The following is a 17963-nucleotide window of genomic DNA, read 5'->3' as shown; positions in this document are numbered from 1 at the left end:
TGATACGACTTTTGACTCTCCTAGCTTAGGGCAGTGGGATGCATTCTCAGGATTTTTAACAATGTCTAATGCACCTTGAAATGTTTTTAATGTTTGTGAAACTTTTCTCTGGCAAAAAATATTTCATGTGTATTATTTTAATAGTATTTCTGAATATTTCTCAATTTTTCCACTGCTTTTTTAGCTCCGCTGTCGACTTTGTCGAGCGGAGCTTATCATATGAGTGATTGTCCGACGCCGTCGTCCGTGTCAATGTTTTACTTTTTCAACTTCTTCTTGAAAACTACAAGCCTGAATGCTTTGATACTTGGTGTATATGTACCTTGGGTAGACCTCTCTCAGATTTGTTCATTTTGTAATGATATCTTTAATTCTCTAATTTTGGTGAATATTTTTGTCATTTTTGGTAAAAAGTGATATTTTCGACTTCTTGTTAAAAACCACAAGTCCGATTGCTTTGATATTACATATATAGGTACTACATGTGGACCTCTCTCAGATTTGTTCATTTCGTGATGATATCTTCAATTCTCTAATTTTGGTGAATATTTTGGTCATTTTTGGTAGAAAGTGATATTTTCGACTTCTTGTTAAAAACTGTAAGTCTGATTGCTTTAATACTATACATATTGTTCATTTTCTAACGATATCTTCAGTTCTTTATTTGAAATGTGCATTGCTAACAGCGGAGCTATCTCAGCCGACAGGCTGCTTGTTTTAGAATGTGATCATTATGAAAATTATTCTGTTTATCAGTCTGATGAATTATATCAGGCAAAATTTTCTCTATATTCATTCTTCTACTGATCTACATTTTTTTTGCCAAAGTGGGAGCACTTCTGTCAGGTTGCTATGAATAACAATTTGCATAATGTAACTTTGTTCGTTTTATTGCAGTTATCTGTGGGAGGCCAGTGCCTTTGGTAGTTGTTCAGCGACATGTGGTACTAACGTTATTCAGACTCGCACTGTCACTTGTAAAGATGGCATTTCTGGGCAAGTACTTAGCGACAGTCTTTGTGATGCTGCTTCTAAGCCCAGTGATGTACAGTTATGTACAAACTTACCTGCATGCCCAACTACTTCAAGGTACGCATGGATCATTGGAGGTTTTGGAGAGGTGAGTGAATAGTCAGTAGTTCGTATGTACTGGTTCAGTAGATTTTGTTTGTAACTAAAATAATTCCTGACTGAGTATTGGTGTTATTTGTTATCGGTGAATTCAAAAGTGGTTAGTGGTGACATTTCAAAACTAATGAGGTTAACAAGATTAAGTCAGTTACGTTTAGTCTGTCCCAAGTGATGAGCACATTCTATTATTGCTTATACTCTTATTTTTAAACGTATTTGAGCAAATCAATTGGCCTGACCCCTCTGACTGTGTTGAGTTCTGAATTTTGTCGATGACAGATGTGCTTCACATATTGTGTTTGAGATCTGCAAACCACAATAAAATGTAGCTATTTCTGATATTTTGTGTTTCGTTACTATTATAATTTTAACTAAAGTATATCAGATTGCTTTCACATTGTGCATTTCAAAGAGCTCAACCATATTAGCCAACAGGTTTATTCAAAAGGCTGATCGTACATTTTTGCTTTCTATGCCTTCAATTCCCTCAGCACAGGGAGTCGACAGTCTGAAAACAGGGACTTATGGATTTAAAATGGCCAACCAATGGCCATTTCGTTTTTTTTTTTAATATGGACAAGTATTCATTGGACGATCAAATACACTATGACTGAATGTCAAACATGTTAAAAAAAAATCATAATCAAGCATCAGCTTCTAGATCTATACTTCTGACATAGTTAGTTTATAGTAATATAGTTGGAACATAAACATCTTAAGTTTGATATCTAACTGGGACTGTGCCATTCATTGCTTGTTTCTTTTCTTTTTTTTGTCCAAGTAAAATGCAACCAAATACTTATTTATGTTCTTCACAATAACTTGTTCATTGAATGTGATCCATGTTTTTCAATTTTATAGTGCAGTGTTTCTTGTGGTGGGGGATCACGATCCAGATCTGTTGCATGTTTTGATAACCAAGTACAAGGTGTTGTACTAGATGATCTGTGCATCACAAATGTTGGGGTGAAACCTCAAACTGAATTTGAGGCGTGTAACCAACAATCCTGTGAAATTCAAGCGTATCAATACGAATATGGAACCTGGGGAATCGTAAGTTGGATTATTCCTTCATTCAGCTATTTCAATATTATGTGGAGAAAAAAAAGTTTCTCGTTTCCATGCGCATCATTTTGAACTATGCGCCTTGGACGTTTTTTTTCTTCTGAAGCATTCCAAAATGCGCTTGTACTCACACTTGTCTCAAACTTCCCCTATTTTAGCTCAGTATTCAAAAAAAAAAAAAAAAAATCGCTTTGCTGCCTTATTTTAAAATTTCCATGTAACGAGAAACAGAATTTGTTTTTTCCTGCCCTTACTTTCTAAACCTCAGGTGACGTGTACATTTGTGTGGTGTTAAATAGATAATAAATTTGTACTTGTCATTTCTAATGGGTTGTTGGAACTATTATGTGATGCATTCCCATTCTTGTTGCACACTGTCCTCTGACACTTGCGTCACATGCAACGTCAAGTACAATATTTTCGTAACCTATATAATACACAATAAGTATCTATATAAATTTGTTAATTGTCATACAGTGTTCACAAACGTGCGGTACCGGTATCCAGGCTAGAAGTATCACTTGTAAGCGAATTGCAGACTCTGTTGTTGTACCAGAATCAAATTGCGTAGACCAAGGTTTGATCCGAGATTCTGCAACTCAGACCTGTAATATGGGTGACTGTCCCGGCACAACGTTCTACGAGTATTACACAACCCAGTGGGGCACTGTAAGTATTCTATATTCTTGCTTTTCTGGCTATTGATAAACAAGTGTTTTTTAACACATTGAATTATTTTTTTCGGCCCAAAATTCAGTGCAAATATTTTCACATTTTATCATATCTGCACTAAATTTAATTCCCATTTTGAACAATACAGTTTCAGATATTGCTTTTAATTTTTGATCAAAAGGTTTGTCCATTTTTATCAACATTTCATGTGGAGGGGGGGGGAAGCAAACTATACAAAATGATTTTGTAGATGCCAAAAAATGACTGTCATGAAAATTTGTAATAATTTCATTTTTTGGGCTTCATCAATTTGTTTCTACTTTTTAATAAGAAGTTGAAAAATTTATCTATTGTATATAACACACTTTTCAAAAAGCTTTTCATTAAATATCTTACAGTAGCAAGGGAATACAAAATTAAATGAACACTACGTTCATAATGACAAAGCCAGTCGGGAATTTCAGGGTTATTATAATATTAAATTAATGCTTTCAAAACGATATTTTACACAATTTTTCTGCCCATAACGCGTTTTTTTGTTTGTTCATACAATAAGTTTTATTTGGTTTTCAAAATTGTTTATTTCAGTGTTCACTTACATGTGGTGGTGGTACTCAGTCGCGAACTATTTACTGTGCAGTAGCGGGTACCAATGGACAATCTTCAGCCGCTGAGTCAAACTGTCTGCAGCAAGGTTTAGTTAAACCCAGTGATGCACAATTTTGCAATACACAGTCGTGCACAACCTCCACTTATGAATACAGAAGTCTAAATTGGCAGCCGGTAAGATTACACTAATTCAGAGTCAATATTAAAGCTACTTACTTACAGGACTGTGCCTGATTGGCTACCCAAACCTGAAACCTAACTGTCGGACCAATCAGAGAGCAGCTTGTTTGTTGACAGGTTTTTAAGAGTGATCGTGACTACTATATTTACCTCTATCCTTCTTTTTTGCTCAGATTATTAGTCCCCGTTCGAACGAAGTCCGAAAACGGGGACTTATAATTCGGTCTCCGTTTGCGCGTTCGTCTGTGTGTCCGTCCGGAGTCGTATCTCAGAATCCCTTGGACCAATTCTGTTCATTCTTTGCATGTGTCTAGTACCTTATGTGGGACATATGCACATGCAGTGGTTTAGCGATTCAATTCAAAATGGCCGACTGGCAGCCATCTTGTTTTTTGAAAATGTTGTATTTTTGACATGCTTTGTCAGTTTACATTCAAATTTAGTACATAGATCATACATGTTAGGATACATCTCCATGAAGATTTACTTAGCAATTGGATCAAAGATGGTCGACTGGCAGGCATCTTGTTTGTTTTTTTATGCGGTATCTTGGACGTGCATGCTCTGTTAGTTTTCATTCAAATTTGGCACATAAATGTACTTTATACATGTTAGGATGCATGTCCATGACAATTTGTTTCAAAATCTGGTCAAGGATGGCTGATTGACAGCCATCTGACTTTTTGGCCTTACTACTATATTTCCACAATTTATGTACCATTTTCATTCGTATTTGGCACATACATCATACATATCAGTGTGTTTCATAATCAGATCAAAGATGGCTGAATAACGGCTGTTTTTATTTTGGCAATATTACTACTACACGGAACACATGTTTTGATGTAAATAAACAATCTGTTGTATACGCCACTTGGAACTCAAGTTTCAAGGACATGCTCGCGACAACCCCTCCGCTTTAATATGACGAGCACAAAGAGAACTTAACGGGGATTGTGTCATTTTCAATGACTTGTTATTAAATGTACTGCGGTCCTGTGATCACAAGCGATGATCGGAATCATTGTAGATCAAATGCAAAACGCAGTTCTGACAGAAATAATTATACATAGTATCTTCACGTTAAAACTTCTCCCTTATTACTTTCTTGAGGATGGTGAGCGCATTAGAATAAATGAAGGTTTGTAATCATAGCGAACTGCTCGCTTGGTTGGGTTCGGTCGGCCACATTCAAACACAAGATGGAATTACACCGGAGCAACTTGAAATTAAAAACTTGTGAATCACTTGTTCATTCCAATGTAAATTCCATTTATTTCTTAAACACATTGGATTTATTTACAAGTGTGTTGCAGAGAATTGTCGAATGTCATAAAAGTGTTGAATAAAAAGATAAAAACTGACCCATAGAATTGAGCATGGACTAGACCAGAACAAAATTACCAATAAACTTCAAAAGGGGGAATGGAATGTTATTGCGCCTTCTAAGCAGACTGAGGCCAACCAATCATTGACTGCATACCAAACTAATCATGGGATATTAGCCAGAAAGACGGATAGAATGTTGATACAAACTGGAGCGAAATAGTTATGCATATCATCAGAGGTACATTATTTGGGGTTTGCAACTACGGTGACATGATACCAAGATCCCATTACAATATCGCTCTTGTATGAGCGTTCCAACTCAGAAAAATGCAAATGCGCATGCCCAAGGTAACTAGGATACTGGGATGTCCAGGTGGATCAAAGTAGCTGCTCACGATATGACGGATTACGATAACTGTATTACATTTTTTCACTATGAATGTGGTAATACATGTTTTATTACAAACCGCCTATGTCATGTCAGAAGGTAGTAGCATCAGTCTTGCTATCTACCAGATGAGACTTGAATGAGATCTTGGCATGATGTCACCATACAGTACTATGTGAGTTCCAAACCCCAAGTAATGTACCTCTGATATCATCTATAAACACACAAGTCAGAGTAAATCTGGTCAATAAAGTCTGTGAACACACCTATGGTTTCAGCGATAGCTCACAAGAATGCCATATTTGGAATTTGTAACAAAGAATCTCATTAGTTGATAACTTTGCTAAATCAAGCACTACCTCAAACATGCACACTCATGAATAGACTTACCACACAGGTTCGTTGAGAGGGATGAATGAATATGAAACTGAGGAAATGATGCCTTGTGAAATAGAATTGATCTAACCAGTTCTCATCAAGCAGTGATCTTAAAATGCACATTTCAAACATACCTGCAACTGGGCTGGCAATATTTACTGTTTTAAATTGCAACAATTTTTACCTTAAATATTTTCTGTGTTTTCAAGCATGTCAAAAGATTATTCAGAATGTCTATAATTCTCTCGTTTTTCCTCGTAGTGTACTGTCACATGTGGAGGTGGTACTCAGACAAGGTTTGCCTACTGTGCATTTGTTGGAACTACGAATGGTGTCCCAGAATCATTTTGTGAGGATCAAGGGCTGACGAAACCCTCTGAAACACAAAGCTGTAACACTGAAGCGTGTTCAACAAACACGTATGAATACTTCACAACCAGCTTTGGTTCGGTAAATATCAAAAATCAGCAGTGATGTCATGTTGAATTCCTTTGTGGGTCTTTGGACATTCCAATTTCCTGAAGGAAAGTGCAGATATAAACAGAACTATTTGGTGAATTTGGGATGAAAAGAGGGAATCGGTGATGAAGAGGTTAAAATATTGTTTTGTCAACAACAAAATACACATCTCTGCTTATCTGTACATATTTAATCTTCTTGTCAGTTGATTTGAATTTGGGAATTTTTTTTTAACAGTGTACTGTGTCATGTGGTGGTGGAACACAGAGTAGAACAGTATATTGTGCTGTTGCTGGGACCAATGGTGCCATGGGTGCCCAAGAAATTTCTTGTGAAACACAAGGTCTTACCAAACCAACTAATGTACAGAGTTGCAATACACAGGCCTGCCAAACAACTGTATATGAATTCTACACAGGTGATTTTGGATCTGTAAGTATTGCAATCATAGGGTAAAACTAGCAAACTAGATTGTCTGCCGTCAGTTGCAGTCGACTTTAAATTCTTGACTTTTCATGAAAAACGTCAAGTCTGCTTGCTTTGATACTTGGTATACATGTATGTACATTTCAACCTTCAGTGGACTTTTCTCATGAAATCTCTAATTTTAGTGAATATTGTTATTTTAGATTTCTGCTTAAAATGGCTATCCTGTTTGCTTCGATATTTTATTTAAAGTGTGGTTGTCGTCTTCGTGCAGCATGTGTTCGAATTTCATGTAAACAATGTATTTTACAGGCGTTGTATACGTCGCTATGAGTCCCATATCGAACAGAACGCAGCATTACCTAATTTGCATAATTAATTAATTTTCAGCTTTTGATATTTCAAGTAGTAATCATCACATTTCAATGACACTTGGTACATAGTTACTTAAGGACTGTGCAGATCCCCGATTAGTTTTGGAGTAAATATTTGTGCATATTAATTACCTTATTAGCATAATTAGTTAATTTACAGCTTTTTGCCTGATAACTCAAGTACTGATCATATTTCAATGAGACTTGCTACATAGATCCTCTAGGACTATGCAGAGACCTGATTAGTTTCAATTGGATATTAATTACCTAATTTGCATAATGTTCCACTGATATATAAAACTTTTAAAGAGAACTATGCAAAGACCCAATTAGTTTTTGGTAGATAATAAGATATTTATGCTTATTAATCACCTAATTAACATAATAATTTAACACTGATATCTCAATTATCACATTTGAATAAAATTTGGTACATAAATGCTCTAGGACAATATACAGGCCTGATTAATTTTGGGTTAAAATTTGTTCATATTAATTCTCTAATTAGCATAATAATTCATAATTTTGTTGTTCTGTTCTGTTCATATTAGTTACCTGATTTACATAATTAGTTTTCAGCTTTTCCATCAATATCTCGTGTACAAGTAATTTTTAATGTGTTGTCAATAATCTCAGCACACGGGAGTTCTTTCTAAGCTTTCTTTGATTTATTTTCTGTAACCTGTAACAGCTATCCTCCCTTGCTCCACTTCCTTCTAATAGAACAAATAGAAAAACCATGTTGTTTTTTTTGTTTTTAAGTGTTCATTGTCCTGTAATGGTGGTGTTCAAACTCGAACGGTGTACTGTGCAGTTGCTGGAACCAATGGTGGTACTGGTGCTCAAGAAAGTTCTTGTTTAAATCAAGGTCTTACCAAACCATCTGATATACAGAGTTGTAATACACAGCCATGCCAGACATTCACGTATGAATACTTCGCTGGAAATTGGGGTGTTGTAAGTAATTTTTTCAGATCATTCATTGGCAATCAATTCGTCTTTTAAATATAAATTTGTTAAGCGTTGCTTAATTTTTTATTTGACAAGCCACAACTCAATATTCTTCTTTGGGAATTCTTAGTTAGTAATCATCTGAATTTCTGCATAATTTTTCCAATCATACATTTTTGCACTGCACTTTATTGAAGCAATTTGTAGATACATTAAAATCAAGGAACCAATCCTAATTTTGGCAAATATTGTGTGTGAATTGTGATCATCAGTGTAAAATAATACCACATAACATCTTTGCACATTATTTTTCCTTTCATGTGCTGTAACAATTAGCTAGCCAATTGTACACTGCCACAATTGTGCCTCTGGCTTGCATAGTGTACACGGTGCACACGATAGAAAACGAGGGCAGTCGATTACCTGCTAAATAAATGCATCAAATCAAGCTAAAATTTGTATGTACGGATTGTGTATTATAGTATGGTATCATAATTATCTTTATTGTATTTCCACCATCCAAGTAATTGTTGATAATAACACTCGGATTTGGTTTTCTCAATGTTCAGTTTCAAGCACATTCTTGCCAGCCTTATAAAACCTGCACTGAAATGTTTGCTCTTGGGTGCTATTAGGACTGCTGTCATACTAGAGTAATAGTCCTTTTTCTAAGTCTCCTACAATTGGCTATGTTTTACACAATGATTATAGCAAAAAATAAGCTCTTTATTCCACACCATGACGGCTATTTCACCACTTATGAAATCGCACTATAGCTGTTCATGGATGGATGCTGCTTGCAAAAATATCGAAAATTTAAACAAAGCAAATTCATTATTAAGTTTCTTCAAATAGATACCTAAACTTATTGCCGTTTTCTTTTTCTGCTGGCTCCTATTTGAATGGAAAAATTTATTAACATTCAAAAAGTAGTTGGGCACCCAAAATTGTTTCTGCGCTCATTCAAATAGCCAATTACAATGCTCAATAAGACATAACTTTTGGGAATTTCTGTCCTAAGCGTGAGCTGCATCCATCCATTCGTTGTATTTCATATATAGTTTCTTTAATTTGTTTCTTTAATTTCCTTCCATCTTTAGTGCACTGCAACATGTGGCGTTGGTACTCAGTCACGAGATGTTTTCTGCATTAGAATTCCTGAAAATAGCATAGTCGATAATTCTTTCTGTGTAAATGCTGTAGCGCCGCCTTCCGAGCAAATTTGTCCCAATTTACCAACTTGTGAAACGACGTTGTTTGAATACTTTACTGGAGATTATGGTACTGTAAGTGCAAAAGACTAACAGTGTGAAATTACTAATGTATATAAATACTGGTAATTTTGTCAGTAGGCATATTGTAGCAATTTTATCAGTAGGCATATTGTAGCAATTTGGTCAGTAGGCATATTGTAGAAATTTAATACATAGTTTAAGTGATTTGATCGATGGGCATAGACTAGTGATTGAATCAGTAGGCATGTTGTAGCAATTTGATCAGTGGGTACAATTCACAGGTGCGACATGCTTGATGTATACAAGATCTTGCCCGAAATGCATCAGTTAATTATACAAAATAAAATACTGTGTTGCAGTTGTTTTGCTTTTCACTAATTAGTCCCCGTTCCGAAAACGGGGACTTATGTTTTGCCCTGTGTGCGTGTGTCCGTGATCACCTGTATCTCGAACATGCATGGATCGATTAGGTTCAAACTTCACTCATACATCACACATTATATGGGACATATGCACATGCATTTGTTTCATGATCCGATTAACGATAGCCGAATAGCGGCCATTTTAAGGCCGAAAATGCATCAAAATCACGTATTTTCACCATTCCGAACCCGGATCTCAGTTATGCATGGATGGATTTTGTTCAGATTTAGTACAATGTGTTGTACATATGCAGGTGCATTTCGGTCATGATCTGCTTTGAATGTATATGTCACTCAAATATGAACGGAACGGAACGGGGACGTGTCATTGACAATGACTTGTTAATCATTGGCAATAATTTGACTTTAGTTTGTATTTGAAAATTTGTATCCTATTTTTTTTCTCTCACCAATATTTTCTGCTTCCCTGTACTGCAAGCTCAATTATTTATGGTGGAACTCAAATTTTTAATCGGCTCCTTCCATGTATGTTTACAGTGCTCAGTGTCATGTGGTGGTGGAAGCCAAACTCGGATTGTCTACTGTCGTGCAGTAGGAACAACAACAGAGGTTGGTGATGCTCTGTGCACACAACAAGGACTCAACAAGCCTTCCACTTCACAATCCTGTGGACTTGGTACCTGTCCAAATTATCAGTTCATCACGGGGTCTTGGAATGATGTAAGAACATTTCATTTTCATAACCATACCGTTGACTGTATGTTTATTCTATACACTGTAATTAACTATAATTTTAACTAGTTGACAGGAAATTCAGAAATGCTTAGTTGTACAGAGAAAGAAATTTATTGCCAATGACATGCCAATGTGGATGTGACAATGAAACTTGACGACCAAACGGTGACATTCAGTAATAATGCATTTTAGCTTTTCAAGTATTCTAATCAGTACATCCTCTAACAGAACTGATTTTGTAGAAATCCTCAGTCAAAATAGAATCGCCTAAAATCAAGTTGCGCCAGCTCTTGAAAAAAGAAAAAAAAATATTGTATGTGACTGTATTGAGGCACAAACAACAATTTTGTATTCCCCGATTTCCTTTGTATTTATGTCTTTTGTTTTTGAAATGCCAATTTTCCAAATTACAAATTTCATAACTATGTTTTTAAAGATCATTTATATATTAAAGTATGATTTGTTTTGTGTGTCAATGACGCACCAGTGAAATTGCACAACTTGTTTTTCAAAGCAAATCTTTGTGTGTCAGTAGTGCACCATATCGACTTAGAGAACACAGATTAAATGCAAACTTAAAAACTGTTGTCTTCTATAGTGATTATATCTTAATCCATCAGCTCTGCAAAATCTTAGACTGGTTAGCTGGCACATATTTTCCTAAAATCTGTATAGAGAAAAACTTATTATAATTTTGAAGCATCATTAACATCCACTCTTTTTGCAGTTTGCATTATAACACTTAATTTATACTGCTTCCACACTAATTTTGAAAACCCGAGTTAGGTAACTTTTTGCATGATAATTAATTGAATAGATACAACCGGTATATAAATCATAATAAATTGCTTTTTCTAGATGGTATTTTTTAGTAAATTGTTGCAAACTAACCAATGCTATTGACTGCACTAAACAGAACAGCCACTGCTTGACAGCTTTCTTGTATTGTAATTGCCGCATCTTTGCATGGACAGGAGCTGTTTGCTTTATTTATATTTCATTGCTTTGCTTTTATTTTAGTGCCCAGTGACGTGTGGATCAGGGACACAGACAAGGACAGTAAACTGCATAAACTTGACGACAAATGAACTAGTTGACAATTCAGTTTGTCTTAATTTAGGCATGACACTTCCTGAGAATACGCAGTCATGCCCAGATCTCCCATCTTGTTCTAGTTATGAATTTGTTACTGGTCAGTGGGATGCTGTAAGTTTTTATTCAAAAATTTTCACCATTTTATGAAGGATTCCTTCATGGCACTGTTTTGTAGCACTTTGTAAGGTTAATTAACACGAGTTTCTTTGCTGCCAAATCCTAGAAAAAACTACAACTTCACATGGTACCGGGTAATTTTTCAGAAACTAATTTTGTGCTAGAACACAAATTTACAAATTATTAGCAAACTGGCACACTTTAGATTATCACTTAAATGTCTTCATAATTGGTATAGTGTGAATAACTACTAAATGTAGTGTAAATACTACCTGCCTTGGTTACCAGTTTCTTTGGCTATCATGCCTGCGAAGGAATTGTTGTTGATTCATGTCTAGTCAACACTAACATAGTGATTTTTTTAGTCCCCGTTCGGACACAGTCCGAAAACGGGGACTTGTGTTTTGACCTTCGTGTGTCCGTGCGTGCGTGCGTGTGTGTGTGCGTGCGTCCAGACCTGTATCTTAGAAATGCCTGGACCAATCACAATCAAACTTCACACATACATCATACATGATAGTATACATATGCACGTCAATTTGTTTCACGATCTGATTCAAGATGGCCAAATGGCGGACATTTTTGTGCTAAAAATCATCAAAATCAAGCATTTCCCAGCTGTTTACAGATGGATTTTGTTCAAACTTGGTATATACATTAGACATTATGGGACCTTGATGCAAATAATTTTGTTTTTTAGATAAGATTCAAAATGGCCAACTGGCAGCTATTTTGTTTTAATGAATGTGGTTCTTGCGCCATATCTCTGACTTGCTTTCACTGATTATGTTCAAATTTTAAATATTCATTATACATCATGTCATAGACAGATATATTGGTTTGACGATCCTATTCAAAATGGCCAAATGGTGGCCATTTTTGTGCCAAAAAATCATCAAATATCAAGCATTTATGCATGGATTTCGTTCAAACTTGGTACATATGTTAGACATTACAGGTTCCTGATGCACATCATTTATTTTTCAGATCGGATTAAAAATGGCTGTCTGGTGGCCATTTTGTTTTTAATGATTGGGCTTCTAGAGCCATATCTCTTAAATGCTTTCACTGATTATATTCAAATTTTATATATTCGTTATACATCATGTTATATATATATGTATTCAAAATGGCTGATTCGGAATGCTGTTCCAAAGCAATATCTCTCAATATGGACAAGTAAAAAGATTGACATTTGTATCTGATCGTCAAAAAAGTAATGTTAAAAAATCATATTCCTGACATGGTTATATTCCAGCTATATTACTATAAACAAAACTTGTATATATCTTAAATTTGATAACTAACGGGGACTGTGCCATGCATGGCTTGTTATTTTATTTTAGCCATCAAACATCGCATATTTTTCATTTACAACACTCGCACAATGAACCGAAACGTAGTACAGTATTAGAATTTTGAAGCATTGTTAACATGCATTAATTTTGCAGTTTTCATGTAACAGTCAATTCATACAGCTTCCACACTAATTTTGAAAACCCATTTTGTCTGCATCGAATTTTTTCATGATAATGAATTGAATAGATACTTGTATAAATCATAATCAATTTTTTCTCAAAGAACAAATCAAATTCTGAAATTTTTGTCTGGACACTGTTTTTAATAAATTATTGCAAATTAACCAATGCTATTGACTGTACTATATGGTTCCTAAAATCACTGCTTAACAACATTCTTGATTATTTTAGTGATTGCATCTTTGCATGGACAGGAGCTGCATGCTTTATTTATATTTCATTGCATTGCTTTTATTTTAGTGCCCAGTGACGTGTGGATCAGGGACACAGACAAGGACAGTAAACTGCATAAACTTGACGACAAATGAACTATTTGACAATTCAGTTTGTCTTAATTTAGGCATGACACTTCCTGAGAATACGCAGTCATGCCCAGATCTCCCATCTTGTTCTAGTTATGAGTTTGTTACTGATCAGTGGGATGCTGTAAGTTTTTATTAAAATGATTTTCACTGTTTTATGAAAGATTCCTTCATGGCACTGTTTTGTTGCACTTTGTTAAGCTGAGTATGTGAGGTTATTTAACCTTGGTTACTTGGCTGCCCTGGAAAAGCACCATAGCTGCTCTGGTCTCATTTTCAGCTCTGTAGTCGACTTTGTTGAGTGTAGCTAATTATATTACTGATTGCTCATTCTTGTTAGTGTCAACTTTTTTACTTTTTGGACTTCTTAAAAACCAGTCAGATTGCTTTGATACTTTGTGCACAAGTTCCTTGGGTGGACTTCTCTTGATTTGTTTGTTTCGTGATGATATCTTTAATTCCCTGAATTAAAAATTGAATATTTTTGTCATTTTTTTTGGTGAAAAGCAATATTTTCCACTTCAGTTTAAAAAACTGCAAGTCTGATTGCTTTGATATTTTACATATAGGTACCTCAGCTGGACTTCTCTCAGCGGAGCTATCTAAGCCAGGAGACTGCTTTCATCGCAAATAATTCATTGTTGTATTTTTCCACTTGTAGTGTACAGTGTCATGTGGTGGTGGTGGAAGCCAGACTCGAAGTGTATATTGTCGCATTGTGGGAACTACTACGCAAGTTGAAGATTCTCTGTGCACACAACAAGGACTCAACAAGCCTCCCACTTCACAATCCTGTGGACTTGGTACCTGTCCAAATTATCAGTTCATCCCAGGAACTTGGAACAATGTAAGAATATTTCATTTTTATTACCTATTACCTGATTGATAAAATGATTTCTATATGGTTTATACAGTACATTGAAATCTCTTCTTTTCGTATTTGAAATCCCTGTATGTGTGTTCAGTAATCTAGTCAGGCTGTAACCCATCATGAACTCCTTCAGAGAAAATATTGCACATTGCACAAATTAAGACAGTAGAACTTTCGATCATAAGCTCGCTTGTTCAATATGTCGTACATGTAGGACATTTTTCGGGCATACCTGGGACGTTCATTCGAACTTAACATTGACATCATTCATGCCATACATTTTCAATTGCTAATGGCAGCCATTTTGTTTTTTTCTTGTGTGTCCTGCCACTCTTATAGTTTCACTAATTTTGTGCAAAACATGAAGGGATGCATATTATATTGTTTTTGGGTTTCGGGTTTTGATGATTTTAACGGACGTGTTATTCCCTTTTTGTGCATGCGCATTGACCAATTTTATTTAAACTTGGTATGAACCTGCATGCGAGGTATGTACGACCTAGAAATAGTGCCGTATGCGAGTACCAAGTTGCGAGTCGCAAGTAGCAAAATATGCCATATGCTAGTGGTAAAAACGGCATATGCGAGTGGCAAAATGTATCGTTTGCTAGTAGCAAAAAAGCCCTATGCGAGGGGTAATACAAAGGCTTGTAACGTTTGCTTATAATATAACAACGTATGTTCAATTGTGTTTTATCACAGTGAAATCAAATATTTACCATGGTTATGAAATAATGTGTACATGGTTGGTTAAGATTGGCATGATGCTGTATAAAAAAGTTCATTCAGTCGTTTGCATAGAATCGATGTTTGCTCTTCACGAAATTGCACAGGAAACGTGAAAGCACGATAATTTAATAAACTGCCATGACCAGCCAGCAAACTCCGCATAACATGTGAAAATTGTTTTTTCTTTCGGTAAAATTAGTATGAACCCGTGGTCAGCTATTAAAGAATCATAGAATTATAATTGTAGTTAGTAAAAACGGGTGCATGTTCACCAAAGGGTCACAGAATTCTTGTGTCACGCGCCGCCGTTTAAATGAAGACAATGGCAGGTTTCAAAAGTAGTCACACCTTGGAGAGATGTTAAATTTGCCACAACCCAAGTGTTAACTAGCACACAATTCCATAATACATAGTATATAATAAAGAAATAAAGTGCATGTTGAGTGATAAGTCCGCATGTTCACGAGACGTCCCTCACACTTGGAATGCATTTACACGCAACCCGGATCAAATTTGAATTGAAACAAATTGAAACAAGGAAGCGTCTGCCGTTGCTTGGTCAGGATAGAGACAATTTTCATGGGTAAATGCTAGTAGAAGACTCAGCCTCAATGCCCCCAAATACTTCGACCTAACCACTTTATTTGTACAAGTAGAAAAAATGTTATGTTTCGTTAAAACATAGACCTTAGAAAAGATAATAACAATAAAAATATACAGTTCACATATATACGCCCCCTTTTGTGTTCCCGAATCTTCATTCAAATTTAACAGACTGTGACTATTCTGGGGAACACTAGCCAAATTGGGCATGCCTAAATGACAACAGCGGCTTATAGCCATAGATGTTTAATGTTGAAGGCTCTGAACCCTGAAATATGAATTTTTGGTTTAAGAAAACTCAAGAGCTGCTGAAATGACAGAAAAATTGAATGGTCATGTTGCTTATTTGTATTTCATTCCGTTGCTTTTATTTTAGTGCCCAGTGACGTGTGGATCAGGGACACAGACAAGGACAGTAAACTGCATAAACTTGACGACAAATGAACTAGTTGACAATTCAGTTTGTCTTAATTTAGGCATGACACTTCCTGAGAATACGCAGTCATGCCCAGATCTTCCATCTTGTTCTAGTTATGAGTTTGTTACTGATGAGTGGGATGCTGTAAGTTCATCTTTGCTTGTTGTCGCATGTGGGTGCCCCCACCAATTTTTGGTGTTAGAACATGCGTATATTGTGCTAGTGTAACTATCTTTTAGGAATGTGTAGCATTCTGATTAAAATAACATCTATTGTGTGCCTTCTCACTTTCATAACAAATTCCAAATACTTTTTAGACAGTTAAGAATAATTTACTCGTCCACTGTACGAGATCCCGTACATTTTTTTCTGGAGACCATACTGGTCAGTGTGTATGGTGATTAGACACAAGGTATTAGTGTCTTCTGTACAATTTAATGCTATTTAAATCCATTACTTTATTCATCTCTTAGATTACTGATAAATCACTGCCTGTATTACACAGTCACAATGATTACTGATAAAATGAATCACTATCACTTTTAGACTTGGTTCCAATTTCTGCGACTCGACATCAGATGCCATTTCTAATTAGCGAATACCACCGAGAGTTATAAAAACCATGGAATGGCAACCTTTTGTCTGAGAAACAGAAACTGAAACTAGTCTCTATCACTGACACTATACACCACAATTAAGTCACTTAAAAAGTTAAATGTATTATTACAAAAAGAGACTAGCCATGTGGAAACGCTGAAATATTGATGCTTAACTATTGCATCTTTTTCAGTGTCCAGTGACGTGTGGCTCTGGAATACAGACCAGGACTGTCTCGTGTTATGACACTGTATCAAATGGTATTGTAGCTGATTCTATGTGTACTGATTTAGGCCAAACAAAGCCAGCTACGCAGCAAGCTTGTTCAGGACTCAACCCTTGTCCTACTTATGTATACCAATCAGGGAACTGGGCAGGAGTAAGTCACTAATTTGTTTAGTGTGTCAACACAATCTTGGTTATAATAAATGACATTCTGTGCAAATTAGGTCTGCTGTTTTATGATCATTGCATGAATATTGTTACTAGTCACTTCAATTCAATGCATAACCAAATTTTATTTTGTCTATAGTGTTCAGCATCATGTGGTGGAGGTACCCAGACACGCACTGTGACTTGCATTGATTCTACTTCGGGTACAGCTGTCATTGAAAGTTTCTGTGCTGGACAGACAAAGCCATCCACAGTTGGCTCTTGTAATACGCAAGCATGTGATGGTAGTACTGTGTAAGTTTACCTTTGTGACATTTCTGACAGATTTCATTCAAATACCGGAAAGTTTTTTCGCTACTACTGTTATTCAAGAAGCCAAGCCACTCTTCTGGTCAATGTCAGCGGATTCAATAAGTTTGTTAGTCCCTGTTCGGACGTAGTCCGAAAACGGGGACTTGTGTTTTGCCCTGTGTGCGTCCGTGCGTGCGTCCGTGATCACCTGTATCTCGAACATGCATGGACCGATTAAGTTCAAACTTCACTCATACATCACACATTATATGGGACATATGCACATGCATTTTTTTCATGATCCGATTAACAATAGCCGAATAGCGGCCATTTTAAGGCCGAAAATGCATCAAAATCGCACATTTTCAGCATTCCGGACCCGGATCTCAGTTATGCATGGACAGATTTTGTTCAAATTTGGTACATACATTAAACATAATAGGACCTTGATGCACGTCATTTTTTTTTTGGTATCGGGTTTGAAATGGCCGACTGGCGGCCATTTTGTTTTAAAGAATTCAGTTCTGGATCCGTATCCGAGACATGTCTGGATTGATCGAGTTCAAACTTCACGCACACAAGGTACATCATGTCAAAAATATGTATGTGCATTTGTTTCATGATCTCATTAACGATAGCCAAATGGCGGCTGCTTTAAGGCCGAAAATGCATTGAAATCGCACATTTTCACCAT

General features: G+C 36.0%; 1 protein-coding gene across 1 annotated transcript in view; it reads left to right on the top strand.

Moving 5' to 3' along the window:
* LOC102808200 (uncharacterized) overlaps nt 1-17963 on the top strand; it is an 83836-nt gene that overhangs the window by 16671 nt on the left and 49202 nt on the right. The window contains exons 14-26 of the mRNA XM_085491934.1: nt 898-1120; nt 1993-2256; nt 2674-2865; nt 3457-3651; nt 6014-6202; nt 6449-6643; nt 7774-7968; nt 9063-9248; nt 10118-10300; nt 11336-11521; nt 14029-14214; nt 16779-16964; nt 17118-17272. Of these exons, the coding sequence (XP_085348060.1) occupies nt 898-1120; nt 1993-2256; nt 2674-2865; nt 3457-3651; nt 6014-6202; nt 6449-6643; nt 7774-7968; nt 9063-9248; nt 10118-10300; nt 11336-11521; nt 14029-14214; nt 16779-16964; nt 17118-17272 (2535 nt within the window). The remainder of the gene's footprint in view (nt 1-897; nt 1121-1992; nt 2257-2673; nt 2866-3456; nt 3652-6013; nt 6203-6448; nt 6644-7773; nt 7969-9062; nt 9249-10117; nt 10301-11335; nt 11522-14028; nt 14215-16778; nt 16965-17117; nt 17273-17963) is intronic.

The sequence above is a fragment of the Saccoglossus kowalevskii genome, chromosome 17, assembly GCF_978046115.1.
Source record: "Saccoglossus kowalevskii chromosome 17, keSacKowa6.1, whole genome shotgun sequence".
NCBI lineage: Eukaryota > Metazoa > Hemichordata > Enteropneusta > Harrimaniidae > Saccoglossus > Saccoglossus kowalevskii.
The sequence above is the reverse complement of the archived record's forward strand: the minus strand, read 5'-3'. Positions and strand labels throughout refer to the sequence as shown.